The sequence below is a fragment of the Eremothecium sinecaudum genome, chromosome V (genome assembly GCF_001548555.1).
Source record: "Eremothecium sinecaudum strain ATCC 58844 chromosome V, complete sequence".
In the NCBI taxonomy this organism is placed as follows: domain Eukaryota; kingdom Fungi; phylum Ascomycota; class Saccharomycetes; order Saccharomycetales; family Saccharomycetaceae; genus Eremothecium; species Eremothecium sinecaudum.
This window is the reverse complement of record NC_030896.1, coordinates 860,582-888,542: the sequence shown is the minus strand read 5'-3', so window position 1 is coordinate 888,542 and position 27,961 is coordinate 860,582. Positions and strand designations below refer to the sequence as shown.

The 27,961-nt window shown below is 40.7% G+C and overlaps 13 protein-coding genes across 13 annotated transcripts; 9 read left to right on the top strand and 4 right to left on the bottom strand.

Annotated features, from left to right (window-relative positions):
- Positions 1–131: 131 nt before the first annotated feature.
- On the top strand, positions 132–2,141 carry FMP40 (Fmp40p; the record flags this gene model as incomplete). Its single annotated transcript, XM_018132900.1, has 1 exon — positions 132–2,141. The coding sequence occupies one exon, from the start codon at positions 132–134 to the stop codon at positions 2,139–2,141; it is 2,010 nt and encodes a 669-aa protein (XP_017988389.1).
- Positions 2,142–2,535: 394 nt separating this feature from the next.
- Positions 2,536–5,133, top strand: AW171_hschr53342 (HER113Cp; the record flags this gene model as incomplete). The annotated part of the gene is made up of 1 exon (XM_018132899.1): positions 2,536–5,133. One exon carries the CDS (start codon positions 2,536–2,538, stop codon positions 5,131–5,133), a length of 2,598 nt encoding a protein of 865 aa, XP_017988388.1.
- A 566-nt stretch (positions 5,134–5,699) lies between these two features.
- Positions 5,700–7,835, top strand: AW171_hschr53341 (transient receptor potential ion channel family protein; the record flags this gene model as incomplete). Its single annotated transcript, XM_018132898.1, has 1 exon — positions 5,700–7,835. One exon carries the CDS (start codon positions 5,700–5,702, stop codon positions 7,833–7,835), a length of 2,136 nt encoding a protein of 711 aa, XP_017988387.1.
- A 376-nt stretch (positions 7,836–8,211) lies between these two features.
- On the bottom strand, positions 8,212–9,501 carry AW171_hschr53340 (uncharacterized protein; the record flags this gene model as incomplete). The annotated part of the gene is made up of 1 exon (XM_018132897.1): positions 8,212–9,501. One exon carries the CDS (start codon positions 9,499–9,501, stop codon positions 8,212–8,214), a length of 1,290 nt encoding a protein of 429 aa, XP_017988386.1.
- Positions 9,502–9,843: 342 nt separating this feature from the next.
- SEC27 (coatomer subunit beta') lies at positions 9,844–12,575 on the top strand (the record flags this gene model as incomplete). The annotated part of the gene is made up of 2 exons (XM_018132896.1): positions 9,844–9,861; positions 10,056–12,575. 2 exons carry the CDS (start codon positions 9,844–9,846, stop codon positions 12,573–12,575), a joined length of 2,538 nt encoding a protein of 845 aa, XP_017988385.1.
- Positions 12,576–12,723: 148 nt separating this feature from the next.
- MRM2 (21S rRNA (uridine2791-2'-O) methyltransferase) lies at positions 12,724–13,635 on the bottom strand (the record flags this gene model as incomplete). Its single annotated transcript, XM_018132895.1, has 1 exon — positions 12,724–13,635. One exon carries the CDS (start codon positions 13,633–13,635, stop codon positions 12,724–12,726), a length of 912 nt encoding a protein of 303 aa, XP_017988384.1.
- Positions 13,636–14,126: 491 nt separating this feature from the next.
- Positions 14,127–14,780, top strand: AW171_hschr53337 (60S ribosomal protein uL1; the record flags this gene model as incomplete). Its single annotated transcript, XM_018132894.1, has 1 exon — positions 14,127–14,780. The coding sequence occupies one exon, from the start codon at positions 14,127–14,129 to the stop codon at positions 14,778–14,780; it is 654 nt and encodes a 217-aa protein (XP_017988383.1).
- A 321-nt stretch (positions 14,781–15,101) lies between these two features.
- Positions 15,102–16,118, top strand: AW171_hschr53336 (HER107Cp; the record flags this gene model as incomplete). The annotated part of the gene is made up of 1 exon (XM_018132893.1): positions 15,102–16,118. One exon carries the CDS (start codon positions 15,102–15,104, stop codon positions 16,116–16,118), a length of 1,017 nt encoding a protein of 338 aa, XP_017988382.1.
- Positions 16,119–16,511: 393 nt separating this feature from the next.
- Positions 16,512–17,084, top strand: SAR1 (Arf family GTPase SAR1; the record flags this gene model as incomplete). Its single annotated transcript, XM_018132892.1, has 1 exon — positions 16,512–17,084. The coding sequence occupies one exon, from the start codon at positions 16,512–16,514 to the stop codon at positions 17,082–17,084; it is 573 nt and encodes a 190-aa protein (XP_017988381.1).
- A 191-nt stretch (positions 17,085–17,275) lies between these two features.
- On the bottom strand, positions 17,276–20,743 carry BMS1 (GTPase BMS1; the record flags this gene model as incomplete). The annotated part of the gene is made up of 1 exon (XM_018132891.1): positions 17,276–20,743. One exon carries the CDS (start codon positions 20,741–20,743, stop codon positions 17,276–17,278), a length of 3,468 nt encoding a protein of 1,155 aa, XP_017988380.1.
- Positions 20,744–21,074: 331 nt separating this feature from the next.
- Positions 21,075–24,701, top strand: AW171_hschr53333 (HER104Cp; the record flags this gene model as incomplete). The annotated part of the gene is made up of 1 exon (XM_018132890.1): positions 21,075–24,701. The coding sequence occupies one exon, from the start codon at positions 21,075–21,077 to the stop codon at positions 24,699–24,701; it is 3,627 nt and encodes a 1,208-aa protein (XP_017988379.1).
- Positions 24,702–25,080: 379 nt separating this feature from the next.
- CBP3 (Cbp3p) lies at positions 25,081–26,076 on the top strand (the record flags this gene model as incomplete). The annotated part of the gene is made up of 1 exon (XM_018132889.1): positions 25,081–26,076. One exon carries the CDS (start codon positions 25,081–25,083, stop codon positions 26,074–26,076), a length of 996 nt encoding a protein of 331 aa, XP_017988378.1.
- A 91-nt stretch (positions 26,077–26,167) lies between these two features.
- THI6 (bifunctional hydroxyethylthiazole kinase/thiamine-phosphate diphosphorylase) lies at positions 26,168–27,784 on the bottom strand (the record flags this gene model as incomplete). Its single annotated transcript, XM_018132888.1, has 1 exon — positions 26,168–27,784. The coding sequence occupies one exon, from the start codon at positions 27,782–27,784 to the stop codon at positions 26,168–26,170; it is 1,617 nt and encodes a 538-aa protein (XP_017988377.1).
- Between the last annotated feature and the right edge of the window lie 177 nt (positions 27,785–27,961).

Sequence of the window (27,961 nt, the reverse complement as noted above, 5' to 3'; positions counted from 1 at the left end):
TATTGTATACTGCCGGAGGAGCAGGGTTTTACAAATGAAAGGGAGGGGAGCTGTACTATAATTAGGTGAAAGAGCCCTCTATTAGCGATATTCGTGGCTGGGAAAGGTTCGCTATTGTATATTGTTGCTAAATGGCCAGCAGACGTGGGTTGATGCAAGCCCTGAAGGAAAGTGGGACCTCAAAGGTTGTTCGATACCTTGCGGCTGATCAAACTGTTCCCTCTGTTGAAAAAGCAGTCCTCGTTTATGGATCGGAAGTTCCAAAAGCAAGGAGTTCTTTCAATGTGCCTAGGGTTGTTAAATGTGGAAACAGGTGTGCCCATTTTGCCTTTACAGTTCCTGAGAAGAGAGAAAACTACAGGGTGCTGATGCAATCAGATAGGGCACTGGAGGAGTTGGCATTGTGTAGAGACGACGAATTAAAGGAATATTGCCAAGGTAGTAAGCTATATGTTGATGAAGAGCGGCAAATATTTCCATATGCCCTGGCTTATGCAGGGTTTCAGTTTGGACAGTTCGCTGGCCAGCTTGGTGACGGGCGCGTCGCAAATCTTTTCGACATAAAAGATCGCAATGGGAACTACCAAACGTTACAAATAAAAGGCAGTGGCCTGACACCATTTTCAAGGTTTGCAGATGGGAAGGCGATATTGTCGGCTAGCATTCGTGAGTACGTAATTTCTGAAACTTTAAATGCGGTTGGAATTCCGAGCACAAGAGCGGTTCAGTTGACTTTATTGCCTGGCACAAAGGCCAGGAGAACAATTTATGAGCCATGCGCGTCAGTTACTCGGTTTTCGCCCTCGTGGATTCGGATTGGGAATTTTGATTTATTCAGATGGAGGGGAGATGACAATGGCATGCTTCGTCTGGCAGATTTCTGTATAAATGAAGTTTTTGACGGTGGGAGAATGTTCCCAAAGGAACTTCCAATCGATGCATTTGTTGAGGACTTGTTCCCAGATCCCGAAGAGAAGAACCAGGCTCCTGTGGAGCCTACTTCTAATCATTCTGAGGGGCTGAATGGATCCAGTACTGTATATGAGCATTTTTACAGGCACGTGGTTAACTTGAATGCTGAATGTGTTGCCTATTGGCAGGCATATGGATTCTGTAACGGTGTGTTGAACACAGATAATGTCTCTATCATGGGTTTATCGATGGATTTTGGGCCCTTTGCGTTTATGGATAAATTCAAGCCTAACTATACTCCAAATCACGATGACATCGAGCGCCGGTACGCTTACGCAAATCAACCCCAGGTGATGTGGTGGAACCTAACGAAGCTTGGTGAAGCCTTGATACTATTACTGGGTGCTGGAAGTAAACATATTGAAGCTATCAAGGCATTGAAATCAAGAGCTGAGCTCACAGATTCCGTAGTGGAGGATATTTCTGCGCGAGCAAGTGCAGTTATAAGGAACGCTGGTAACGAGTTCAAATTTCGCTTTACCCTAAAATATGTGGAATTAATGGCGAAACGTCTCGGTATCGAAATGGAGTTCCCTGAGATGAAGACTGAAAATCTTGATATTATAACCGAAAAGGCGTCCGATTTTATTGAAAGGGTACTGAAGCCTTTTCTTTCGATTCTTCAAGAAACTGAAGTTGATTACAACAATAGTTTTGTAAGCTTGCAAAACTACAAAGGTCCATTCGTTGACGAAGCTAACGGTATTGAAGGGCTTGACGAAGAATTCGTTGCCATATTCTTCAATGAAAAACAAAGGGAGAGTCTGAAGAATAATAAGCGTATCGGTGTTGACGATGGGGGAGAGTCCGTGAAGTTATTTGAAACGTTGGAGTCATTAAAGAAATGGACACTGGTTTACTATACACTAGTTCAGGATTACAGCGCAAGACTAGATATTCAGCGAGCCGTAAACCCGCTCTTTTTACCAAGAAATTACATTTTCGACGAGGTTATTGACAAACTAAGCGACCAGAGAGAAGCTATATCAGATCCTAACAGCGAATTAGACATAAGCGCGCTAGAAAAATTATTCCACATAAGCACTAACCCATATGAAGCGTCTCTATGGCCTCAGGTTCTAGAGGACTCTACAATCGAAAGATGGACGGAAGGTACAACAAATATGAATGATGGGGATTGTATGACTCAATGTGGCTGTTCTAGTTAATTTAGTAATCAGACACATACGTACTGATTATTTTATGTAATATACATTTTGAAATTTTTTCAAAAATTAGCCAGAGAATACTGTTTAAAAATAGCTGCGATTCTTTGATAAAGGTATAGAACACTAGTAGGTGATCTTGTAAATCGAGAAATTCATATTAACAGCCTTTATGTCTCTTTCTACCTGCATGCAGTCTGTTTAGGAGTTTGTTCAAATTTCTGCGCTTCTGTCTAAATAGACGTCAGTTGACGGAAACGGCAAAAGCATAGTAATTGTGTGTCAGTGCAAAGAAAACATAACCATTAAATATAAAAAAACAAGTCAATAGCACTGTTTTTGACGTCTCATATTTTAAGCGTCTTATTAAGAATAGAATACCTGATTTATACATATCATGCCAGAATATAACGACTCCTTTGTTCCTGTTAGGTTTCCAAGAGGTAACCAGGATTCGTTTGCTAAACCCACTAGTATGACTAGCGCATATACAGACAATCCCAATACAGCCGATTGCTACGGAACTAGCACAAAATCGGCCTCATCTAGTAACAAAAAGTTGAATTCAACTTGTATACTTGCATCAGGACAAGAACATACACAAAAGCCTGTGCAATCTACGGATACAGTACCACCAATTTTAGCCCGTACGCGGCCAGATTCGGCTCTCTCTGAGTTAGGTGATATCAAGTTATTACAAGTTATAGATATTTCCGATGACGAATCCATGATGGATTACAGGTACTGTTTATTTCCACAGGCTGTAGACTGTCACGACAGGACTATTGAAGCTCGACTAGCAGAATTTACAAAACTAGAGCACGACGTTGCCCGTACAAACAAAAATGAAAATAAAAAAATGACACAGAATTGTGAACATATGCCAAAAAATCCGAGCGATGTGGAGGGTGATGAGGCTAGCATAGATACTGCTTTACTCAACCAATTCGAGAACATATCAATTGGAAGGAACGATGAGGGACCGGTTAATAAATATAATGAAGCGGATAAAGAACCAGATAATACGAAAGTCAGTTCTCCGCCAAAAAAAAATACTCTTGCCAGCATAGTCACATCAAGCTTTGATAGAGATTCAAGTTTTGAATGTAGGCTTGGTGACATTCCACCAGAGATTGGCCTTGCATTATTACAACATTCAATGCCTGCAATGTATTCCCCATCTACAAGTCACGAACGTGCTATTAGCGGCGAGATGTCGGATTTATCAAACAACAATCTTCTAGGTGCGGCTCGTTGCATAATCTCGTCCTACGCTGACTCTTCCACTTCTAACAATGGGAAAAGTTTGTATAGTACAGACTTAAGAGATTACAAGACGCCAAGTAGTCAACCTGCCAGTTCCAATAGCGCAATGTCTGTAGACAAGGAGATGTCTCAGGATGATAATCCCACCTGTATCTTGGGAAAATCTCAGTATCGCTGCACTGCTGATTCTGGAGACATTAGTCAATTTTTAGATCCTGGCAGTGCATTAATGCTAACTCCATCCAAGAATAGTTTAAACAGCATTATTTACCATTCCTCAGATGAGCACATCCTTCTGCCAACGCTGAACATAGTCCAGGAGCAGGCGCCTACACCAAATATTGTTGAGGTTCGACTTGAAGAGGATCAACAGAGTCAGGGAACAGATAAGGATCCTGAAGGTAGTACTGGTGTTCAAAACGATTTTACGAACAAGTTTCAAGAAATGCTAAAGCAAAATGGCTGTTTTGATTCGGTCTCTGTCGATAACAACGATGAAAGCTCACAATCCGATGCAAACTACAGCCGCCACAGAATGCACAGGACTTGGCGTGGTGTCCGGTCTCGGATTGTAGCATCCCGTTGTTCTAGCTTATTGAGTACCACCGACAGCCGCTTATACCGCGATGATCAGTCTAAAGATAGCAGGTTTGTTGAAGCCACGACTGCGCCAAGAAAATCATGGTTTAAGCGGGTCCATGAAACAAATCAGAGGATATTGCGAACTGCTACGAAGGCCATGTTTAGCAAAATAGACGAATTTCAAGGAATGAACTTTGACCATTTGGCTGAAGCAGCCAAAACTTATAACCCCACTGATGATCTTGACAGCCGTCATAAAGTTAAGCAGAAGGCTACTTACAAGCAGCAGCAAGTTCATGCACAGCTACAAGCTCAAAGGCAGGTTTTAATGCAGGCTCAAGGTAAAATGCAGCCTCAAGCGCAAATATATGTGCAGAATCAGACGCTGAAATTTGAACCGCAGTACATGCAGCGAGTAGTACAGCCAGAGCGGCAAGAACAATATATGCAGGAAACTGCACCACTCTCGAGATATAGTACTCAGGGCAGTAACCGGTGCAGCGAAGATAACAAAACACGTAACACTGGGCTTGTCTTTCAAAATAACAACAGCGAGGAAAAAATGACAGCCAATGAGCACAGCAGTTCCATTTGGGGAAACAGTGCTGGAGATCATTCGCTTCAAGAAACAAATGATATCGAGATAGATGACGAGCAAGACCACAATACAGATTTAGCTGCAGATATTAAAAGCCAGGAGTTTATGATAATCAGCAGAAAAAGCACTATGGAAACTCCGGACCCTAGGAGCGCTTCAAACGAATCCTCTCTTTTTAACACTCACACAGTTTCTACAAATCCTTCTACAGTGCCCCCATCTACTCTAGATTTACCTAGCGGTGGAAGCAATCTGTTCCCAAAAGTTCGGCCTCCTGTCCCAGCTCCATCTACTCTATCCTCAAAAACACCAGACCTCAGCCTTGGCACTGCAGATCCAAAAGCATCTTCACAATCAAGGTCAATCCCTGCAAATTCATCAATGCCTACGGTCTGGAAAATGAAGTTCAACCAAACTGAGGCTAAAAAAGTCCCAATCCAACAACACAACATCATCAATCTATCTCAGAAAATGATTCCATTACAGGTTATGGGTATAAAACGCGAAAGACTACCTACAAATACGCATGGCATGTATGGCTACTTGTGAGATCCACTGTTCGCCTAGGCTCTGTCATAACTACTAGTATATAAACACTACGCTTGATATATATGTGTAATTTCATATTTTTGAAAAGCCCGCGCCAGGTCATCTTCTAGAAACTGACACGCCGCACGTCAGTTTGAAAAGCTTCTTTTAGAAACACGCCGCGTTAACTTCGTATGTGGTGATAAATTATTCGTGTTCACGTGCGGCATTTTTCGTACCGTTTGTTCACGAGATTCGGCTTAGCAGACATAAGTCGATTTTTCGCCCACATAGTTTAAAAATAGAGTATGACAGCCAATAGTTTAAAGCCTTGAACACTCAAGGCACGATATCTGTTTCAAGGTACGGCTCTGATTTTTACATTTATAGTGAAGGTTATTTATATTGCTAGACAATTGAATAACTGTTGATCAAAGTAAAAAGCTACTTTAGGTGTGTTATAGTCGGTTCTAGGTGAATGATACTGTACATATACTAAGTTGCGATTGATCTTATTGGAATTATAATTATAACGATAGTTAAGAAGGTGTAAAGAAAATACAAGAGGAATAAATCTGAAATTAATAATGCGATTGTTGTTGTTGGTGTGTTTTCTCTTAGGGATGCTAAGAAATGGGGTCGTTGAAGCGAAAAGGAAACTTTCCGCCACTTCAATGGTCACTTGTATGGAAAACTCCCAGCTACTGGGTAATACATTCAACGTGGTGTTTGATCCCGATGACATGACATTACACTTTGATCTTGATATTACGACGGAAATTGACGGGAACGTGCTTGCAGAGGTGGAAGTATGGGCTTACGGATTCAAGGTTATCAAAAGAGATATTGAGATGTGCTCGTTAAATTGGAAACAATTCTGTCCATTGGTACCGGGTAACATTGTCATTAAAGCTACTGAGAAGGTGAGCGAAGAATATGCAAATCAGATTCCCGGGATTGCTTACCAAGTCCCAGATATTGACGCTTATTTAAGGGTTGGCGTTGTTAATATGGCCAACAATGCGCCTGTAGCTTGTATCCAAGCTTTTTTCAGTAACGGGAAGACCGTCTCGCAGACAGGGGTGAAGTGGGTGACGGCAATGATAGCCGGTTCGGGGTTGCTAGTGTCTGCGATTTTATCTGCATTTGGTAATTCCAACGCTGCATCGCATATTTCTGCGAACTCGATTTCACTTTTCCTCTATTTCCAATCGGTTGCAGTTGTTTCCATGGAGCAAGTCCACTCAGTACCGCCAATTGCTGCTGCTTGGTCTGAGAACTTTATATGGTCTATGGGACTTATAAGGGTGTCTTTTATGCAGAAGATTATTAGATGGTATGTCCAGGCGACAGGCGGTCACCCTACCGTCCACCTAATATCCAACGATATGTCTGTGCTTGCTCAGAGATCATTGGACTACCTAACCAGCGTCCCTGTATTAGGGAGCTTAGTGAAGCGTGCCGAGGTCCTTTATGGAAACGAAAACACTTTAATCTTCAGAGGTATTAAGCGGCTGGCTTATAGAATGTCAATTGAGAACACCGCCGTTGTATGCACTGGTATAATTTTCTTCCTTCTATTTGGGTACGTGCTTGCAGGATTGATTATTGGGTTCAATTTTGGTTCCGCTTTTGCAGTTAAACGGGGCTGGTTACGTCATACCACATTCAAGGACTTCCGTCTGAACTGGAAAACAGTCTTGAAGGGAGTCCTTTTGCGTTACATCTTCCTCGGTTTTACACAAGTGACCATATTATGTTTCTGGGAGTGGACTCAACGCGATTCCCCTGCGGTCGTTATTCTATCGACCATTATTCTATTTGCTACTATTGGAATTATGGTATGGGCAGCCTACAGGAGTATTTCTTTTGCACGGAAATCTATAATAGAGCATAATAATCCAGCTGCTGTTCTTTATGGTGATAGCAATATTTTAAACAAATACGGTTTCTTCTATACCATGTACAATGCTACTCATTACTGGTGGTCTTGTGTTGTGCTAAGTTACGCTCTACTTAAAGCGATCATGATTGCATTCGTCCAAGTATCTGGAAAAGTACAGGCTGTATTCGTCTTCTTATTTGACATATCATATTTGATTGCTTTAATCTATTTCAAGCCATACCTTGACCGTGGAACAAACATTCTCAACATTTTTATTTCCTCAGTGACTGTTGCAAATTCTTTCTTGTTCCTCTTCTTTTCTGACATATTCGGCCAACCAGGCTCAGTCAGTTCTATAATGGGATGGGTTTTCTTCATTGTAAACGCTGCATTTTCTTTTATCCTGCTAATTATGGTGCTGGTGTACATTGTCCAGGTTGTTTTCTCTGAAAGTCCTGATCTAAGGTTTAGACCAGCCAAAGATGATAGAGCTTCATTCCAAAGAAAATCTGTATTCTGTGGAATTGACCATTCCGCAACTCAAGAGCTACACGCATTAGGTCAAGCAGCTCAGGCTCACAATAAGAATTGGGAGGAAGAGCTACAGCATCGCAGAAAACTTGATACGGATCCAGAAGCACATATAGACATGCAAGATTCAGAGTTAAAGACATTTGATGATGACAACCGCTTTAGAAAACTGTCGGTTAGTAACATCATCAGGAAGCTTTCCTTAAAACGTAATAAATCCACAAAGTCTGCAATGTCTATACCGGCAGAGGATCCAGCCCTGCTGTCGCCATATGATGCTCCTATTTCAGAGAAAACTTCTTATTAATCAAGCCAAATATAAAGGATAATTTCTTATCCTTCTAGTGGGATTCAAATGATTTAAACTCGATTTGGTTCGAGTTAAAGACGAAGAGGAAGTCTATGAAAACCTCAACACATTGACAAACCAGTAGAAATTTCATTGCATACTACGAACTTTGTTTATAAAATTTGAAGTGATCGAACCTTCAAATGTCTAGAATTTACCAACACATGGTTTCAGCTGTTTACCATTGACAAATAAAACGCTACTCAAATTACATTATGATTTTATGGTACAGTATGAGACCATACTAAAAGAGTAAATTTCATAATATCCTACTGTAATATACATATGTATAGTCTTATATATAATCGTCAGTACTATATTTACTTTTGGCGTTTTATTCATTTTCTTCAAATGGATCTGTCACTTGGCATCCTACCGTGTATTTACTTTGTTGTTCGGCAATCTGTGGCTGACCATATTCAAAGGTTTCTCGAACAACAGTTAAATTGTCCCATAACTCCTTTATTTCTCTTGTAGCTTCATAAGCTTCTGGTCCTAACATTGTTAGTATTTTATCAGATATACCGAAGCGATCCCATGTATTCCTTTTCCACTGTGACGCCGATTTCTGTAATCTGTACAAGGCTTTTCTGGAGAAGCCCGGTTTATTTGTATTTAATGCCATATAAGATTTAAGGGAACGGTGAAAAGATAAAAAGGGTTTCAATATACTTTTAGTCTTTTCCTTTAATCTTGAAATAGCTAGTTTTTCATCTTCTCCGTATGTATACAGCTCCCTTACCTCCAATTCTTCGTACCATGGTCGTTTACTGCTATTCCTCCAAAAGTCAAAGATCGATGAGAACTGATCCTCAAGAGGAGCTCCCCAATCAATTCGTCCCTGATTTTGTATGTTTATAGGCGTTTCAAAGAATGGAATTATTTTTTCCACTTGCATTTTGTATATTTGACTTACTAGGGGAATTTTACTTTGAGACCTATAATTAGTCCAATACTGTTGGTAATCTGAAGACATTAAAGGCTGTAATGGTATAGAATTTTCTCTTGTGCAGACTCCAGAGACGTTAAGACTACCCTTTTCCGGAATAGGTTGTTTAAGGTCGAGATGGTCATTCATGTTTTCCACTAGTTTTGCCTTAACATCAGATGTAACATTACAGTGGAATATACCACCCACCCAAGTATCCGGCAAAAATATATCAAAAGTACGCTTGGCATATTTCTTTCTTCTTGCTAGCTTGAAGCAATTTACCTCATTAAGGTTTAATATAGCCTCCTCTTTGATAGTATTACCGACCGTCGGCGCCTTGTTATAAATGCAAAACGGCATATTCCAGTCAATCTCATCACCTAACCCATGCTCAATTTGAAATTGCAAGATACCATCACGGCAATAACTCACCTTAAGTGTTTTTCGTGCCTTGAAAAACCGATGATTAAATGAGTAAGATTTGTGAAATCGAAATCCAGTGAACTTCGGTGGAATAGGTTGTAGGATTTTAGGTAATTTCTTAACCCTAAACAACGACTGAAAAGTTTGCGAGAACATCGATTTATTTGGAGGAGCAATACAGATAGGATCCGAGGTAAATGCAACTGGATAGGCCTTTACGAAGGTTATTAGCCACAAAGAAACTGCTGTAATGCATAATAGTGTCCTCATTACCAAAGATCGTTAATGACAGCAGCATATATGGAGTGAAGCTTTACTGTCAAACAAATAATGTAGCAATTTTATTTTAGTAATCAGTTAATATATCAATCGGTCATTATTGTAGTTCCAGTATATGCTGACCATTTTAATATTAATCTTGTGTCACTGACGTCCATGAAGTTAACAAACGTCACTGTCGCAAGTAAATATAAGTTACCCTGTTGTCACTATGTACGACCTTTCATGGAGATGTAAAAATAAAGCTGTCCTCTAAACAAACGTCTACGTATATTGATAAATAATGCATCAAAAGAGAGAATTGCTGTAGTTTGAAAGCATCAAAAGCTAGTAATGAAACTGGATACCAAGGTATGTGGTATAGTAGCCTAATTACATTGCTTGTAAGAACATTTGTTGGGGATCTCAGTTATTGTTATTGCTGTTTACCGATAGTAAGGGCGTTTTTGCCACTGAGTGGAGATATGGCCAGATAGTCAGATCTATTGATGGGATGTTCAGAATTGAGCATTAAGGTGAATTTTTTACTAACTTATATTGTCTAGAAAGCTTTTGTCAAAAGAACTGACAGGGTCAAGGGAATTGACTTTCATCCTACTGAACCGTGGGTGTTGATAACCGTATACTCTGGTCGCGCCGAAATCTGGAATTATGAGACTCACTCCGAGGTAAGGTCTATAACAGTATGTGAGGCACCTATTAGAGCCGGTCGCTTTATACCCAGAAAGAATTGGATTGTTGTTGGCAGTGATGACTTTAAGATTCGCGTTTTTAACTACAATACAGGAGAAAAGTTGGTTGATTTTGAAGGACATCCAGATTATATTAGATCTTTAGCGGTGCATCCCACAATGCCTTATGTCTTGTCTGCATCTGACGATTTAACTGTGAAGCTTTGGAATTGGGAAAAGAATTGGGCTTTGGAGCAAACCTTTGAGGGGCACGAACATTTTGTTATGTGTGTTGCATTCAATCCCAAAGATCCCAACACCTTTGCTACGGCATGTTTGGACCATACAGTTAAGATATGGTCCCTGAGCCAAGAAACTCCCAACTTCACTTTGAAGGCACACGCTGAAAAGGGTGTTAACTTTGTCGACTACTACCCGTTCCAAGACAAGCCATATTTGATTACATCTTCAGACGATAAGACAGCTAAGGTTTGGGATTACCAGACGAAGTCGTGCGTTGCCACCTTGGAAGGACATATTTCTAATGTTTCGTACGCTGTTTACCACCCCACTTTGCCTATTATTATCTCTGGATCTGAAGATGGTACTATAAAACTGTGGAATTCTAATACTTACAAGCTTGAAAGAACTTTGAGCCTAGGACTAGAAAGAAGTTGGTGTATAAACACTCATCCTACAGGGAAGCGCAATTTTATTGCATCCGGTTTTGACAATGGGTTTTCTATTTTGTCAATCGGTAGCGATGAGCCCAAGATTTCTTTGGATCCAGTCGGCAAGCTAGTGTGGTGTGGTGGTAAGAACTCTTCTGCAACGGATGTGGCTACTGCTGTTATTAAAGATAGCGAAGATATTGCCGATGGTGCTATATTACCATTACAAACTAGAGAATTGGGTGTTGTTGATGTTTTCCCACAGTATATAAGGCATTCACCAAACGGAAGATTTGTAACTGTCATTGGTGACGGTGAATTCATAGTCTATACTGCTCTAGCATGGAGAAACAAAGCCTTCGGTAGGTGTCACGACTTCGTGTGGGGTACAGATTCCAATAGTTACGCTTATATTAGTGAAAGTGGAGAAGTCAAATTGTGCAAGAACTTTAAGGAGGTTGCAGGTTGGTCAATTCCATTACAATTTGGTGCTGAAAAACTCTTTTCTGGTAACCTATTGGGTGTCAGCGCTGATGGCGCCTTATACTTCTTTGACTGGGAAACTGGAGCTCTAGTTAGAAAGGTAAACGTCGATGCACGTGATGTTGTCTGGTCGGACAATGGAGAACTATTAATGATATTACCATCCGGATCTAGTGACTTCTCAAATCCTTTTGTATTGGATTATTGCAGTGCAGTGTATGAAGAAGCTGTTGCTAACGGTACCCTCGATCCAGAGGAGGGTGCAGAAAGCGCTTTTGAGGTTCTTCATGATGTTAAAGAAGCAATTACTTCAGGTAAGTGGGTTGGAGATGTTTTCCTATATACCACTACTACAAACAGATTAAACTACTTCGTCGGTGGTAAATCCTATAATTTGGCCCACTTTGACAAAGAAATGTACTTACTTGGGTACTTGGTCCGTGACAATAGGGTATATTTAACTGATAGAGAAATTAATGTGTATGGGTACAAGATTTCCATTGAAGTGCTAGAATTCCAAACTTTAGTTTTAAGAGGGGAAGTTGAGTCGGCTAGAGAATCCGTTTTACCAAATATTCAAGGAAAGGATAATCTATTAAAGGTTTCTAGGTTTCTCGAAGGGCAGAATATGTTGGAGTTTGCCCTCGAAGTTTCTCCAGATCAGGAACAACGGTTTGATTTGGCCTTAAAATTGGGATCGTTAACATTGGCGCGTGATATCATTGCTGACAGTACCAACGAACACAAATGGAGAACTCTCGGTGACGCCGCGTTAAAACAGTTTAACTTTAAAATGGCAATCGAGTTTTATAGAAACGCCAATGACCTCGAGTCACTCTTTCTATTGCATTCGTCTTTCAGTAACAAGAAGGAATTAATTGCTATTGCAGAGGAAGCTAAGAAGGCTGGGAAATACAATTTGGCCTTTAATGCCTACTGGGTTGCAGGTAACATAGAAGGCTCTACAGACTTGCTCGTAGAAAGCAAGAGATTTTCAGAGGCAGCTATACTTGCATCCACTTACGGCTCAAAGCAAGATGAAGTCGCAGACATAGTTGAAAAATGGAAAGAGAGTCTCCATTTGGAAGGCAAGAAGGTCATAGCGGAAAGAATTGAAGTACTTGATAAAAATGCTTCTCCTCTTCAACGCGATTCTTTAATTGATATTGACGATTCCGAAAAGCTACCCAAGGGTGAGAAGACCACTAAGGATACAGCTAAAGACGTTCAACAAGAATGATGACAATGAGGATTGATATAAGTACATAGTATATATCACGAATATATATACCATATATGCATCTATAAAAGTGAAATAACCAATCCACGTTTAATTCCGGTGCTATTTACATGTATAATCTATCAGTTATGGGTATCTTCAGAAGGCATTAAATGCTAAAAACCTTCACCTTATCCACATCTTTCCGTTTATTTAACCCAACAAAGTAAAGTTCCTTTGATTCATCTCGACTAGCTTTAGGTTTGAACCGCCGTACGCTGCGAAATACCTGCTTCATCCGCTTTTCTAAGAGATTGTCTTCTTTCCCGGTATACAATTTGCATACAAATGACCCATCCGGCTTTAGCAAGTCAATCGCACACACCAGAGCTGCATCACAAAGGTCCATTGACATATAGTGGTCTTTTATTGCAACACCTGTAGTATTTGCCATCCTATGATACGCTGCATTAGTAAAATTGTTCCAAAAGCCAGTTGTTTGAGGCCACGGTTCATACATATCGCTGATAATCACATCCAAAGGGTACTTTATTAGGGGCTGTGTATTTTCCTTGCTTAAATTCGTGTTCCCGAGTTCTGCCTCAAGCGCTTCCTGGAAGTAACCATGGTTTTTATGCAGGTCATCTTCCATATTTAGCTGATAATGTCTTGAAAAATAGAGACGCACTAACTCATGCGTTTTACTAGACAAAATGTTGGCCTGAATCGAACTCACACCTTTCGGAGGAATACAGGGCAGTATATCAACGCCCATGACCTGTCCATCCGGACGCGTTCGACTATAGGCTACCTGTGACCACGCTCCAGGCGCAAATCCCAGATCTAAAACTTTCTGCGCGCTATTCTCCTTGAAGATCTTGAAGCGATGGTCTATCTCCATCAGCTTAAAAGCTGCTCGAGAACGTAATGATTTTACTTTAGCCTCATTTGTGTAGTGATCGGCTTGCTGTCTCGATACCCACCGGGCAGACGAGTTAAAACGACACCAAACAAGACCTCCTCGGCATCCCCTACCCAAAGATCCCAATGCTAAACTTTTGGTAACTATCCTGGTACTCATCTATACTCCTCATGTACACATCGTCAACTCATCGACTTCTATGCGTATCTCCATATGTGCCAACTTTCCGATTCCTGTTTAAAACCAAAAAAGCCAAGAACTGCACAGCACAACCAAAAGATACAGCACAACTGAACTACATAAATGGCTCCAGCCTCATTCGGAATGTGCCAGGAGATATTCACAAAGCTATAACAGCACCTAGACCCTATATCTTGCTTATAGAGAGCTGCCTCTCTACACCCGTACACCGCTCCAGTTTAGAAACTTGGTTTTCTGCACTTCTAGCAAATGATTTATATTGTAATGAATGGGTTTTAGAGCAGTCCCGAGTTTAAACTTTTCGAAATTTTAACCGTACTCAAAAATTTTCAGTTAAAGATCTACTGAGGCAGAGTTCTCTTAGTTCACTACCTATTCACAATAAAAACTGTATAGTCGCAAGCCTTCTTACGGACCACCAAATACTTTGGAAGACTAACATAGCAGCAATGTCTAAGATTACTACCACTCACGTTAGAGACAACGTTAAGGAGTTGCTCAAGTACTCCAACGAGACCAAGAAGAGAAACTTCTTGGAAACCGTCGAATTGCAAGTCGGTTTGAAGAACTACGACCCTCAAAGAGACAAGCGTTTCTCTGGTACCTTGAAGTTGCCTGCCTGCCCAAGACCAAACATGTCTGTTTGTATCTTCGGTGATGCTTTCGATGTCGACAGAGCTAAGTCCTGTGGTGTCGATGCCATGTCCGTTGATGACTTGAAGAAGTTGAACAAGAACAAGAAGTTGATCAAGAAGTTGGCTAAGAAGTACAACGCCTTCGTCGCTTCCGAAGTCTTGATCAAGCAAGTTCCAAGATTATTGGGTCCTCAATTGTCCAAGGCTGGTAAGTTCCCTACCCCAGTTTCTCACAACGATGACTTGTACGGTAAGGTCACTGATGTTAGATCTACCATCAAGTTCCAATTGAAGAAGGTCTTGTGTTTGGCTGTTGCTGTTGGTAACGTTGAGATGGACGAAGACACTTTGGTTAACCAAATCTTAATGTCTGTTAACTTTTTGGTTTCCTTGTTGAAGAAGAACTGGCAAAATGTTGGTTCCTTGGTCATCAAGTCTACCATGGGTCCAGCTTACAGATTATACTAAATAAGTTTTCGTAGCATATCTATCCTGTGTAAATTTTAATCAGTTTTGACTGCTCATCGCTTTTTTGCAGTGGTTGTGGATTTGCGTCACGGCCCTGAGCGATAACTATTTTCTCCACACACGGGTTTAATCTAGACACCATCGCTTAACTACAAAACCTGGAAGCTAAAAATAAAGTTTAACTTGAACAATAATATCCATTATTCACTATTTCTACCAAGCATCAGCTTATAACTACTAAACCGCGGGAGTGTTGGCGAAAGTGTCTGGTGTGCGTGTGTGAGAGTGTGTGTATGTCTGCATGTCCCAAGATAGCCAAAAATGATAAGAACTCCACCGCTAGACAGTGGTTGCAGTAGCATTGCAATCGATGAAATGGACTTGGAGGATGAGGAAGCTACGGTGGAAGTACCGCTAAAGCTGAAGCGAAGTATCTCCAATAATTTCCCTGATTTGGCTGTAGTTCACAGAAAGGCGAGGGTAACCAGCCGCGTAACAGATAGCCAATCTAAGAAAGAAGTTGAGGAATTGTTAGAGCATGCTGCAGAATGGAATAACTTAATGGCGTGCAACTTGAGTGTTGGCGACAGTTTCGGGAGTGATTTGTTACAGAAGGGCTGGCCCCGGAAACCAGATAACATACCGAATGTCCTAGACGAGTTGGAGTCCGAGGAGGTGCTTAGCTGGAGCACTATCTCGACACCGGGTTCCATGAGGTGCATTAACGCGGGGCTTAAAAGTAGCCACGTCGAATACGACGATTTTCTTTCTCGTGAAAGAGCATTACAGCTTTTGAAGGAGGATACCGCTGCGATCCTAAGCCTCTCTGAAGGCCAGCGATGCGATAATAGCGATATCAGCCCGTTTGAGATGCGAACGGCTGCGACCGTGACGTTTGAGGAGTATCTCGATCGCATCAACGCTAAGTGTCATTTCGGGGCTGAAGTGTACCTAACTGCTCACTGCTTGTTCCAAAGACTTACGATGCAACAATTGGATTCACTTGATAATGAAAGACGCTGGCACGTCAAACGACCAATAACACTTTTTCATGTCCACTACTTGATCGCCGCACTAGTGCGAGTATCAGCTAAAATTGTTAATGACTCTATACATTCTCACGAATACTTCAGTAGGGTCTGCGGTATATCCAAGAAATTACTAACGAAACTAGAACTCTCCTTGATTCTGGCAATCCACCAGGAAGGATTAAATATCACCACTGAGTGTCTTAAAACCCCAAATATCATCCACCAGCAATTGCAGGCCCAGCCTTCTGAAGCCCAAACTAATGCCCAGGCGTGCTTGCATTCAAGCACCCATGAAACATCTTATTAATGGACTATGTGTACTGCTGCTAGCAGCGAGGCCGTCATAGACGACCTCTGTATTTAAAATATCTACAGTTAATTGTTAATTGTTCTATGGCGGGCTAGCCAGTAATTGTTAGTAACAGCTACTGCCCACATAGATTTCAACATGAACAAAACACAACCACTATTTAGAGGTAGAAATACTCTCTTAGACCACATCTAGAAGCCAGCGATAGGCTACTCAGATACGACCAATTGAACGATATAAGTAACTAAAAAAAAGAAATGCACTATCACCGCGCGAAGGTTTTCTTTCAAATACAATTAACACTAAGTTTAGGACAAATAACTAATCCCTAGCAGTTCTTTCAGTATAAGTACATTAGCAAGCTCCATATACAGTAAATTGTTATTAAAGATGGCATTTTGGGATATATTCGGTTGGGTCAGAGACATGTTGTCGTCTTTGGGCTTATGGAACAAACACGGTAAACTATTGTTCCTAGGTTTAGACAATGCTGGTAAAACTACCCTTTTGCATATGTTAAAGAATGATAGATTGGCAACACTTCAACCTACCTGGCACCCTACTTCCGAAGAGTTGGCGATTGGTAACATCAAGTTTACGACTTTTGATCTAGGAGGTCATATTCAAGCTCGTAGATTATGGAAAGATTACTTCCCTGAAGTGAACGGGATTGTGTTCTTGGTTGACGCAGCTGATCCAGAGAGATTCAATGAGGCAAGAGTTGAGTTGGATGCTTTGTTCCAGATTGCTGAGTTGAGAACTGTTCCATTTGTGATCTTGGGTAACAAGATTGACGCCCCCAATGCTGTCTCGGAGACCGAGTTGCGTGCGGCGCTCGGGTTGTTAAACACTACTGGTGGTGCTCGTATTGAAGGCCAGAGGCCTGTTGAGTTGTTTATGTGTTCTGTTGTGATGAAGTCTGGTTACCTAGAGGCCTTCCAATGGTTATCACAGTACATTTGAATCTTGTGTCCTAATAGTGGTTTAAGACTGGCTACAACAGAAAGATGATATAGATATCGATATCTCATCCGATTTATAGTACATTATGCTATACATATAAACGATGATCTATTGAATGTTTAATAAGCTGCAGACCTGCTTTAGGCGGGCGATAAGTAGCTGCAATCTATAAATATATTTGTATAAGAAGCTCACCTCTTTTTCCTTGCCGATCCAGAGTGGTCATCATCGTTAGTGTGCTGCCTCTTTTTGCCTGTTGCGGAGAAGTAGTCTTTCCGCTTCTGCTTTTCCTTCTCGGCCTTGGCTTCTTCGGCCTTAGCTAGTCGCTTCAGCCTCTTCTTTCCGTCTTCTGCCTTCTTAGCTTTACGCTTTTCTTCTTTAGCATTGGCTAGAGTGAAGACCTTCTGCATGAAGGACCGCGATTTCTTCTCATTACCACCCAGTACGACAGCTCTCTTTGCTAGATATGTCTTCTTCTTCTGTGGCTTCATTTGGTGTATCTGAGATTTGAAAGGCAAGTCTTTCTGAATTGACCTAGGAACCTTTAGACCGTTGAAATGCCTTTCAGCCCTTTCAACCTTCTTGTAGGCGCTATCCGGATTTGATGGAGCTGCAAGGCCCTGTTCAGCTCTAATTTGGCCGACCAGTCTTAAACCTTTCCACTCTTTTTTTTCCTTCATCAATAACGATGTAACAGGGTTGTAGAACCTCTTGACTTCAACAGGGTACCAAGTTCGTAAAATGATAATGTCACTCATCAAGATCTTGTCTTCGAATGTTGCTCTAAAGTGGCCTTCTGGTTTAGATAATGCCCTTTTAATTTCACCACGAATCCCAGAGACAGTTTTTATCTGGGCACCTTCGAACCTAGCGACCTCCATAGCGCTTGAGAACATATCCTTAATAAATGCAGTGTTTCTAAAAATTTTGTAAGGGTATCCAACCAACTTCAGCTTCTTCACAATTTCCACACTACTGTCGATCTCTTCAACAATACCGGTGGAGGCGATTCTGAAACTACCTGTGGTTTGACTATTGGCGACGATTTGAACACCACAGAAAGTGGTATTTGGGGAACATAATGGTCCGTAGAAGCTCGCAGTACAGTAAGCGTGCTCAGGTGTATATTTCAACATTCTTGTCCTGGTACGTGAGTCAGATGTAGTATAAATTGGCATAGTTTGGAATCTCCTCCAACCTAAAGATACAACCAGTGGGTCATTTGTCTTTAAAATCTTCTTGTGCCAACGATGTCTTCTTATTCTTGCATTTATGATTCCGAATTTTAATTCAGTGGCTAGCAAACCACCTAGCACTATTGGGAATTTAGGATCTAGATTCTCAACAAATTCCATTGGAAGTTTATCAAATACAATACGCACGTAGCTGCCTGCTTTAAAACCTTCGATACGTTGACGTTCCTCTGGGGTCATAGAAGATAGTTCGGCATTGTTGATTTCTAATTGCTTGGCTATCTTAGCTTTTTGAAGCTCATACCATGTGTCATACTCGTTATCAGGATCATCTTCTTTAAAGTTATCGCCCTCTTCCATTTCAAACTGTAGTCTCAGCTTCTCTTTTTTGGCTGCATTCAAGCTACGCTCCTCATCCTGGGTGAGATCCTTCTTCTCTTCAATCTCGAAATCTGCAAAGGAATCGTCAGATTCATTATCACTCTGTTCTTCTTCTTTATCAGCAGTTTGTGCTTCCTCATTTGCTTCCAAATCTTCAAAATCACCGTATAACTCTTCCTTTTCGTCACCATCTTCTTTTTGATCCGAAGAGGCCGTCTCCATATTTGGTGCCCCAATAAATCTATTCTTGATAGCATCAATGGTTTGCCACTTCATTTCTAATTCTTCGATGCTATCAAAACGTTGAGCGAAAACTTCAAGATCGAATGGATTAAAGGCTTTTGAAGAATCCTTCTTAAAGGAACCTTTCTTGGTGAAAAACTCCTCTTCGGGATCTTCTTCTATGGCTTCCTCGATTTCAGTATTAGATAACTCACCTCTCCATCTTCTAATTGCGTCAGAAGGTTCAATGTTATCCATATAGATAAGCTTACCAATATCCCACTTGCGCTTCCTTTGTATCTGAGTATTCAGCTTGGAGGCTGTTGATTGCTCCCAAGTCATTTCATCATCAGTGGATGCATACTCGAAGTCGGAGTCATTTCCCTCACCAAAGTCAATTTCGACCTTTTTAGAAACGTATTCGGACCCATCGTCTTCTAATTTAGCGTTTTCGTCGTCATCAGATTCTAAACCATCAATGGCATCATCATCTTCTTGAATTGACTTGCCATAAATCTTAGGTTTTCTAAGAGATGTACGTCCCTTGTTGCCATTTTCAGGAGATAATTCGTTCTCTTCATCTTCCTCGTCGTCTTCATCACTTTCATCAGCCTTCGCGTGTATTTCTGTACCGTTGCTGAATAGTTGAAAACCAACTCCATCATACCTCTCGCTAACGCTCTTTTCAACATGCTGTAAACCGCTGAGTAGCTTTTCCCTTTCCCCCTTCTCTTCATCGGGGACTGAAGATTTATTTCCACCTATATCCACATATACTGCATCCTTGTCAATTAGCACGCCACCAACATCGGACATAGGAGCATATATAAGCTTTTGATTATCATCAAGTCTCTTACGTCTACGGCCTCCGGTTGCAGTAGATGTAGTTCCCTCCTCCTTCGCTCTTTCACGTTCATATTCTTCAAGCTTTTGTTGGAAGTGTGGAGTTGGACATGGATCAGGCAACTTTTCCACACTGCCGATGCTGTAATCACCAACACCAGCAATATGCACTCTAAAGCCTGGAGAACTAGGTAGTGCTGTACCGTGCAAGTAACCGTAGATTGCAACCTTCCTATCAATATGAGATCCCTCGGTCTCTATCAACTCTGGGTGGGTAAGGTCAGTTATACGGTCAGCCAACAGGTATGGATGCTCGTTTCTCCACTTCAAAGGTCTAAACTTCATGACACTTATGAAACGGGAAAGGTTGAGGATTTCACGATCAGGATAACGTCCATTAATGACACCGGATAGGTAGAACAATTTCGCACCCTGGTAAACTTCGGTCCAAAACCTATGCTTTAATCTCTTCTTGGATGCACGGAGAGTGGACTGGGACTTAAACAAATCTAAATGGGTTGCAACTCCCAATACACGAGGCATACCATGGTGCTGTGCCAAATTCAAAAACTCCATAGTCTCCATTTCAAACCCAAAATTTCCATCAATCATCAGCAACACAAGATCAGCAATCTTAGAAATATCAATCATTGAATTCAAATCATCCGCTGGACACTCCAAGAACGTTAGTCTCCGTCTTTTTCCTGAAACCACGGTGACAGGCCCATTAATCTCATTCAGCGTGCTTTTCGTTAATCTACGAACTAGAGATCTGATTAGTGTCGTCTTTCCAGTACCCGGAGGACCCACCACAGCAACAATAACTGGAGGAGGATCATCATCTGGAGTACGATCTACCATGGGCACATGCAGCTTTTTTTCATTTTTATCACTAGTACGCTGCATGGCCTTCGCCATCTTCCCTGGTGCAGAAACAGCGAAGGCCTTTGGATTGTGACCTTGCACATGACGTTTCGTCACAGCCTTCTTCTTCCTATGCTCCTTATTAGATTGCTCCATAAAGGCTTCCTTGGTTTATAGTTACTGTTCTGCTTCTTTATTGGAGGGTTCGATGAGATGAGCTAGCTGTATAACAGATTTTTCACCAAAAAAAGAAATCCATTTATCACGTGCTAGTCACGTGTGGTTGCGAATCAGCAAGTTTTGCTCAGCGGCAGTCTAAATATGTTCGTAAGATTGGGGGATACTTTATTTACCATAATGCCTATAAAGATAGTGGACTAGGACCTGAAGGTTTTCTACTAAGAAGTGCAAACTGTTTCGGACTTTTGCTAGCGTTGTAATTACAATAATTCCTATTTAAAGGGATTAGGTTCTGGCTATAATTTAAATGGTATTATACAAGAGAAAACCTATTGTATTGCCAACCCCGAAGGCATTGCCTAGTAAGTTAAGTTGTCGAGTATGGCATATCAAGGAGACTGGGGAATGGTTTGTGACTTACCAGGAGTATTTGGATAGGATGGATTTTTATATGAAGCATTTTTTTACCTGTGAGATAACCGGGACTTCGTGCTTGACGTTTTTCGATGCATTGAATAGTGAAGAATATCAATTTAAAAATGTCGAAGAGAAATTTCCATTGAAGCTGCGAGAGCCAGTTGCGAGGTTTTTGCATTTTAACGAAGTTCGAAGATTGGACTTATTGGTTGAGCAGGTCTATGCGAAATTCAAGTCTGATTTCTTTCCTGGAGAGATTGTATATTTGAGGAAAAATCGTCAAGAAATGACACCTAATCCTGATGATTCGCAAGGAGATGGTGAGAGACAGATGCCTCAGGTAACTCAGAATGCTGTTGCTTCTAATAATAATGCACAACAGCTGCATTATCAGAAGCCCTATGTTATAAAAGAAAAGGCGCACTTCAACGCACTCATTGATCCAGTAACAAGGAAACAATTATCTCCAGCGTATTCCAAGTATATGTTGACCGAAGAAAATGCGGCCGCAAATTCTAACTACGTTATTTTTGATCAATCACAGATATATCGTGATAGGTCTACCTTCACGAAGCACTTGATAAAGTGCTTTTGTAAGATTACTTTACGACGCGCTTCTTCGAAGATTGGGGCACCTTGGTGTGTTAAGGAAGAATACTTACCTATATATGGTATAACGATGGAATGGCCTCCAGAGATGTCGAAATATAAAGATGATCCTGTGGAAACACGAGTGGCTCCTTCGACAGCTAAGCGGTCCTATGAAGAATTCGGTGCTGAAGAGTTGCCCTACATGATTGAAGAAAATAAGACAGCAGAATACTCCACAGTAGGTAACACAGGTGAAATTAAGAAAAGAGTAAAGAAAGAAGATGCTTATAATTCAAACCCAACAAGTAATGGAACTGGTTTAGCAGATGAGGACACGAAAAGGAGAACACAGGAGCAAGCGGACCAGGTGGGATCAGAATTTTCTATACAGGCAGATACTGTTCCAGTAACTTCTATTATGGAGGATATGATATTACCATATGTAGGTCCCCATCGGCCTTTATCCAGTTTGTCTATGTTAAACAACGAGTTGGAATACATACCAGTTAATTCTGGTGCTGAACAGTTCAATGAATTCCAGAAACTAATTCAATGCTATACTTTCTTGAATACGTTCAGTGAGAAATTATTTTTATCATACTTTACATGGGATGATTTTATTACTTCAATAAAATGTACTGACGTTAAATGTTTATCTGGGAAATACGTTGAAGTGCGGCTCACAAAAGGCGATAGGAGGGATAATAATGGAGAGATATCTGAAGATGACTCACTAATATTAGAGGGATGCCAAACGTTAAAACATCCATCGGTACCCAAGGATGTTTACGAATATATCAATTCAAAGAATAACGGTTATATTTCCTATGTAATACAAGAAGCCGATACAGTTGATGATACGTATCTGGATGCGATCAACGAAAATGGTAGTGCATTACTTGTGGAGTGCTTTGTAGCCCTTCTTAGGTTATTTTTGGATGAAGATAGTACCTGGAAAACGGTGGTTATGGAGAACTGGTACGACGATGATGATGCGAACCAGGATAAGTACGAAGAATTTGATAGAGTTGAACATTTAGATGGCAATAAAGAAAATAACAATCCTACAACCACTACAGAAGGTGGCACCTTACATTCGAAAAGTTCAACAGGAAGTCCCAATCAGAATGGGAATGAAAGCAAGGCAGAAAAGACTAATGGCAATATAAATGAAGAAGAAGATAGTCATTCTGAGCAAGAAAACAGTGAAGATTCCCATAACATTTCTAATCCAAAAATCGATAGCTTGCTGGAGAAATGCCTCAATTTTAGAAAAATAACTTGGTCTGAAAGGTTAACTAAAAGGCAGTTCCAAAATGGGTTTTGGATTATAACTCTATTGGGAATATACCAAGATTGTATGCATTTACCAATGTATACAGAATTCATTCACCATTTTATCGAGGCCGTCATCCCTAAGGAATCTACTTCCCAATTAAACAAAATTCTTTGGAGAAACTTTTGTAAGAACTTAACCAGTGAGCAGAAAGTGACAGCGATATGGATTCTAGTTGATTTGTGTTCGAACTTTTCGCAAGATATTAAAGATGCTGTCGAAACATCTATGGAATTGTGCGGAAAGATTCGTAGCGAGCGTTATAAGGTTGGGAGAGATTTAAAATCAGAATCTCAAAAACTGTCAGAATTGCAAGAATCATTGAAGAAGTTGCCAATTGAAGCAGCAGAAAGTACTGAAGCTGTTGAATTAGCAAACAAAATTAAGAGTCAGGAGGAGGCAGTTTCCCATCTACAGGATGACAAAGTTTATCTAGACCGAGTGTTATATGAGAACGATTTTCAGCGCCTAAGACCATTGGGTGTAGACAGATATGGGAATAAATATTACTGGTTAGAGTTTTGTGGCGTGCCTAGATCATTGCCACAAGATAAAGAAACTAAGGTCTCGTTGAAAAGTGGGCGGATCTGGATTCAAGGTCCTAACAGCTGGAACGCTTCATTTATTTTGGGAGTTTCTCAAGAGCAGGTTGATTCTTGGAACCATTTACGCTATTCATTAGGTGCAGCTGAAGCAACAAAGACGGTTTTCAAAGTATATCGTGCGGACGATGGAAGTTATAGAGCCTGTGGCACTAACTCAGACCAAGAAGATGTGGAATTGGTCAACGCAAAGGGTATCGTTACCACTACCGAAAAGCTAACTGCTTTGCAAAAGAAAATCATCGACGAAACACCAGAAGCATTACTGTTAACTGATTCTCAGTGGTACTGCATTAATTCGATAGATGACTATAACACGTTGGTTGACTGGTGGGATAACTGGGGAAGAAGAGAACATGATTTGCTTAAGCAAGTCAAGAGCATTGAAGCGGAGATATGCAGTAGTCTTGAACATGACTTACTATCCTCAAACATTCGGATGCAGCAACAAAATTTGAAGCAACAATTACAGGAAAATGAACTTATAGATGAAGAACTTCATATAAATAGCACTGATACTGAAGACGAAAATGATGAACAATTCAAAGACGACGAGCAGCTAGAGGCCATCGCAAATGAAATTATGAAACTTGACGATTCCTCAAAAACCAGGAAGATCTTGACAAGAATACGTGAACTGGAGCGTGAGCGCGATGCTTTACTGGCCAGAAAACGATCACTCGAAACTTCCAATAAAGCAAGCCCGCGTGTCCAACTACGGACAGAACGTAGGCGTTACAGGACAAGTCGTGATAAAAAACTAAAGCTCAAGGAAGAAATATTGACCGAGCTAATCAACCTTCCATTCACAGAACCACAAAATCAAGTAATTAAATGGGAGAATGAGGTAGCAAAAAAGTTTTGGAAAGTTTCTTTAACGAAGGGAGCAAATGGTAAGCCTAAAGTCGATGTGCAGCATTCAGTTGAGGATAAAATCTCCTCTGTTTTAAAGAATACGCTAAAGCATCAAGACTCGGCTGCAGCATGAACAATTCTTCTGTTTTTTCTAACGTGTTTCGTTAGGTTTTATGAGCATTAATGGTTATTGGCAAAATAACTGATAGAAGTAGTGCTCAAAATTAGGATTATTTAAAGATATTAAATTCTGCTGACGGTTTAAAAACAAGATCACACTAAATATATATTAAACTTGTATTATCAATTTAACTGAACTATAATTGTACTGATATCTGAGGTATTCATTTTGTCAATAGTTGCCTTATCGTTTCTTTTTTCATGAACTAAAATTTCATCGATTTTCTTTACACGATTGAAAGATGGCATCACATCGATACTAAACACTAATATCTGCACACTTGAAGCTCGCTATCCGTTCATCTTACGGTAACCAGAGTATTTTAACAAACATGCTTCCTAACAGATGCCATTATGGTGCTTCTCGCATATGTTTTAAGGCTTTACAAAGGCCCCAACTATTAAGACTCTATTCCAGCACTTCCACGAATAAATCTGAGAAACCAGATACTCCAGCGTCTTTAGTTCATAATAATACTCTAAAGCTGAAACCGTTGGATTTTACCAATAATGCTCCAGTTAATCCTAAAAAAAAAAGTCCTTTACTATCGACGTCAAAGTATGAATCTGCTACTTATGAACTTCCTAAGTGGAAAGAAGCGCTTGGTGAAATTGTTATCCGCGCTTTTGGCCTTGATATGGATAGGATTAGGGCTGGTCCTATTGCTGGTTCGTACTACTATGCTCTTTGTAAAGAACAAGGCCTGCAATATGAAAATGAGCCGTTATCGGATACAGCCAAGTTTTTCTATGAGGACCTGAAGCTTCCTCGTACCTTCTCACAATGGTTCCAAATTACTGCTCTACATGAGTGGATTCTTTTTGTTCGTATGAGAGCAATGCCCTTTAAATATGGAAGCAACTATCGTCAAAAATTGGTTGATAGAACCTTCTCAGACATTGAAACCAGATTGTTTGATGAAATGAACGTCAGATCTACCAGAATCTCAGACCAATATTTGAAGGATTTCCACGCTCAGCTAAGTGGTCTAGTGTTTGCATATGACGAAGGCTTTTTCACCGACGACGCTTGTCTAGCCGCTGCTTTATGGAGAAATCTTTTCGGTGGAAGGAAGAATGTCGATTTTGTCCATTTAGAAGCGATGGTAAAGTATGTGCGTTCACAACTCTATGTTTTAAGTAAGATGTCTGACAGAGAGTTTGCTTTGGGCGGATTCAAGTTTGTTCCACCAAATGAATCTGTTGAAGTGTTGACCGCTGAACAAGAAGCTGAAATGAAAGAGCGAGTGATAGAGAAGTACAGCAAAATTGATAGCGATCCAAACACACTACCAAGTGCAAAATCCAAGCTTTCTTATGAAAATTGAGAGAAGATATATCTTATTTTCTTCTCGCTGCTTTTATTCTGCAATATTTCTCTGTAAATAGGTTTCATATAAATCAAATACGTACTTAACGCTACATTCGAGTGACAGAAATAAGAGGTAATGGAATATCACTGCCTCTTGCAAGCTGGTACAATGCATCTAGGAACTCCTTTTGAAAGCTTCCGCTACCGCTGCAGCGTTCTGATGCAACCTTGCCGGCAACCTTATATACGATAACGGCAGATAAAACAGCACTGAATACCGAATGCGTATCTTGTAAACTGCCAACAAAACAAGCAATTGCAGTCCCTAAAGAGCAGCCAGTTGTGGTCACTGATCCCATTATGGGGATATTGCCTGCCGTTACCACATAAGCAGGTAAAGATGAGGAAGTGATGCCTGCTCCTGTTGATAGATTAAAAGTACATCCGATAGTCCCATCTATAACAATATCATTTTCGCCAGTCATAACCACAATCGTACGGTAACGATAAGCAACTCTCCTTGCCGCTTCTACTAAGGTCTCAACATTACCTTCTTCCGTAACTGTAGAGTCTACACCCCTCATTTGTCCACTGGACTTTTCATCCATTGATAGAATCTCACCAGCATTACCTTTAATGCAGGTGAACTGTGCAGAAGTCAGCACTCGTTGGTTGTACATTAACCTAACACTAGTAGCCGAGTATCCAACTGGATCATAAATAATCGGCCGCTGTTGCTCGTTATATGCCCTAACGGCTTCAAAAACAATAGAAGTATCTGGTAATGAACCTGTGTTCAACAGCAATACTGACTGGTTAATTTTCGCAAGCTCTTCAAACTCTTCTTTGTTTTTGGACATTATTGGTGAAGCTCCCAACGCAAGCGTAATGTTTGCACCAAAGTTTTGATGCACATCGTTTGTGATATGATGAACTAAAGGAGGTGCTGTCCTAATAAACTTAATATATTCATCAATATCGTTAGGATTGAATGTACTCTCAGCAAACACTCCAGGTGTGTACTTGAAGTGCCTCAGGTTAATTAGGTCTTTCAAACGTCTAGTTGCTTGTCCCGCATCCGGATCTTGCATTATTTCACTAACCACAGCTATCCCATCAACACTTCTGCATCCATTGGAACTCATCGACTGGATTAGAACCCGGGGAATATTATCTGGGTGCAAACCTCCGATTGCAACAGATCTGCAATATGCAGCCTTATGGTCTTCAAGCGCACTTAAAATCCTTGAAACACCGACAGTTCCCATCGGAGACTTCTTAGGATTCTTCTTGGTCAACGTAGGAAACACCATCCCGATACCAATGTAATCTACGAAACCTTCTCCCCATTTGGCCAACTCCTCCACTTCTTCAGGGTACCCTACACTTAGACCAATTATTTTGTCAGGACCAAGAAGCCGCCTGAGGACTGGGACTGGCATGTCGTCTTGACCAACATGAACACCGTCGGCATCAACAGCTAGGGCGATATCAACCCTGTCATTAATGATTAAAGGAACACCATACCTAGTACACAGATCTTTAAGATTTTGCGCACGCTTCAAAAAAGTTTTAGTATCGGTATCTTTCTCCCTCAACTGCACTAGCGTAACACCATTTTGCAACGCCTTCTCAACTTGGTATTCCAGTGTCTTTCCCTCCGGTAACATAGTGGAGTCCGTTACCAGGTATAATGAGTAATTGACATCATCCTTTGAAAACATAGCTTAGCAATTAGATATTAGTATTAGGTTCTGGATAGTATAGCGACTATTAACAAGTTTTATCTTCTCCTTTTATAGTTGTTGGTGATTTATGATATCAGTTTCCTGTTTATCTAATAATTCAATAAAACCTTACATTTTAGCGGGAAGTTGGTCATAAGGAAAACGATAACTATC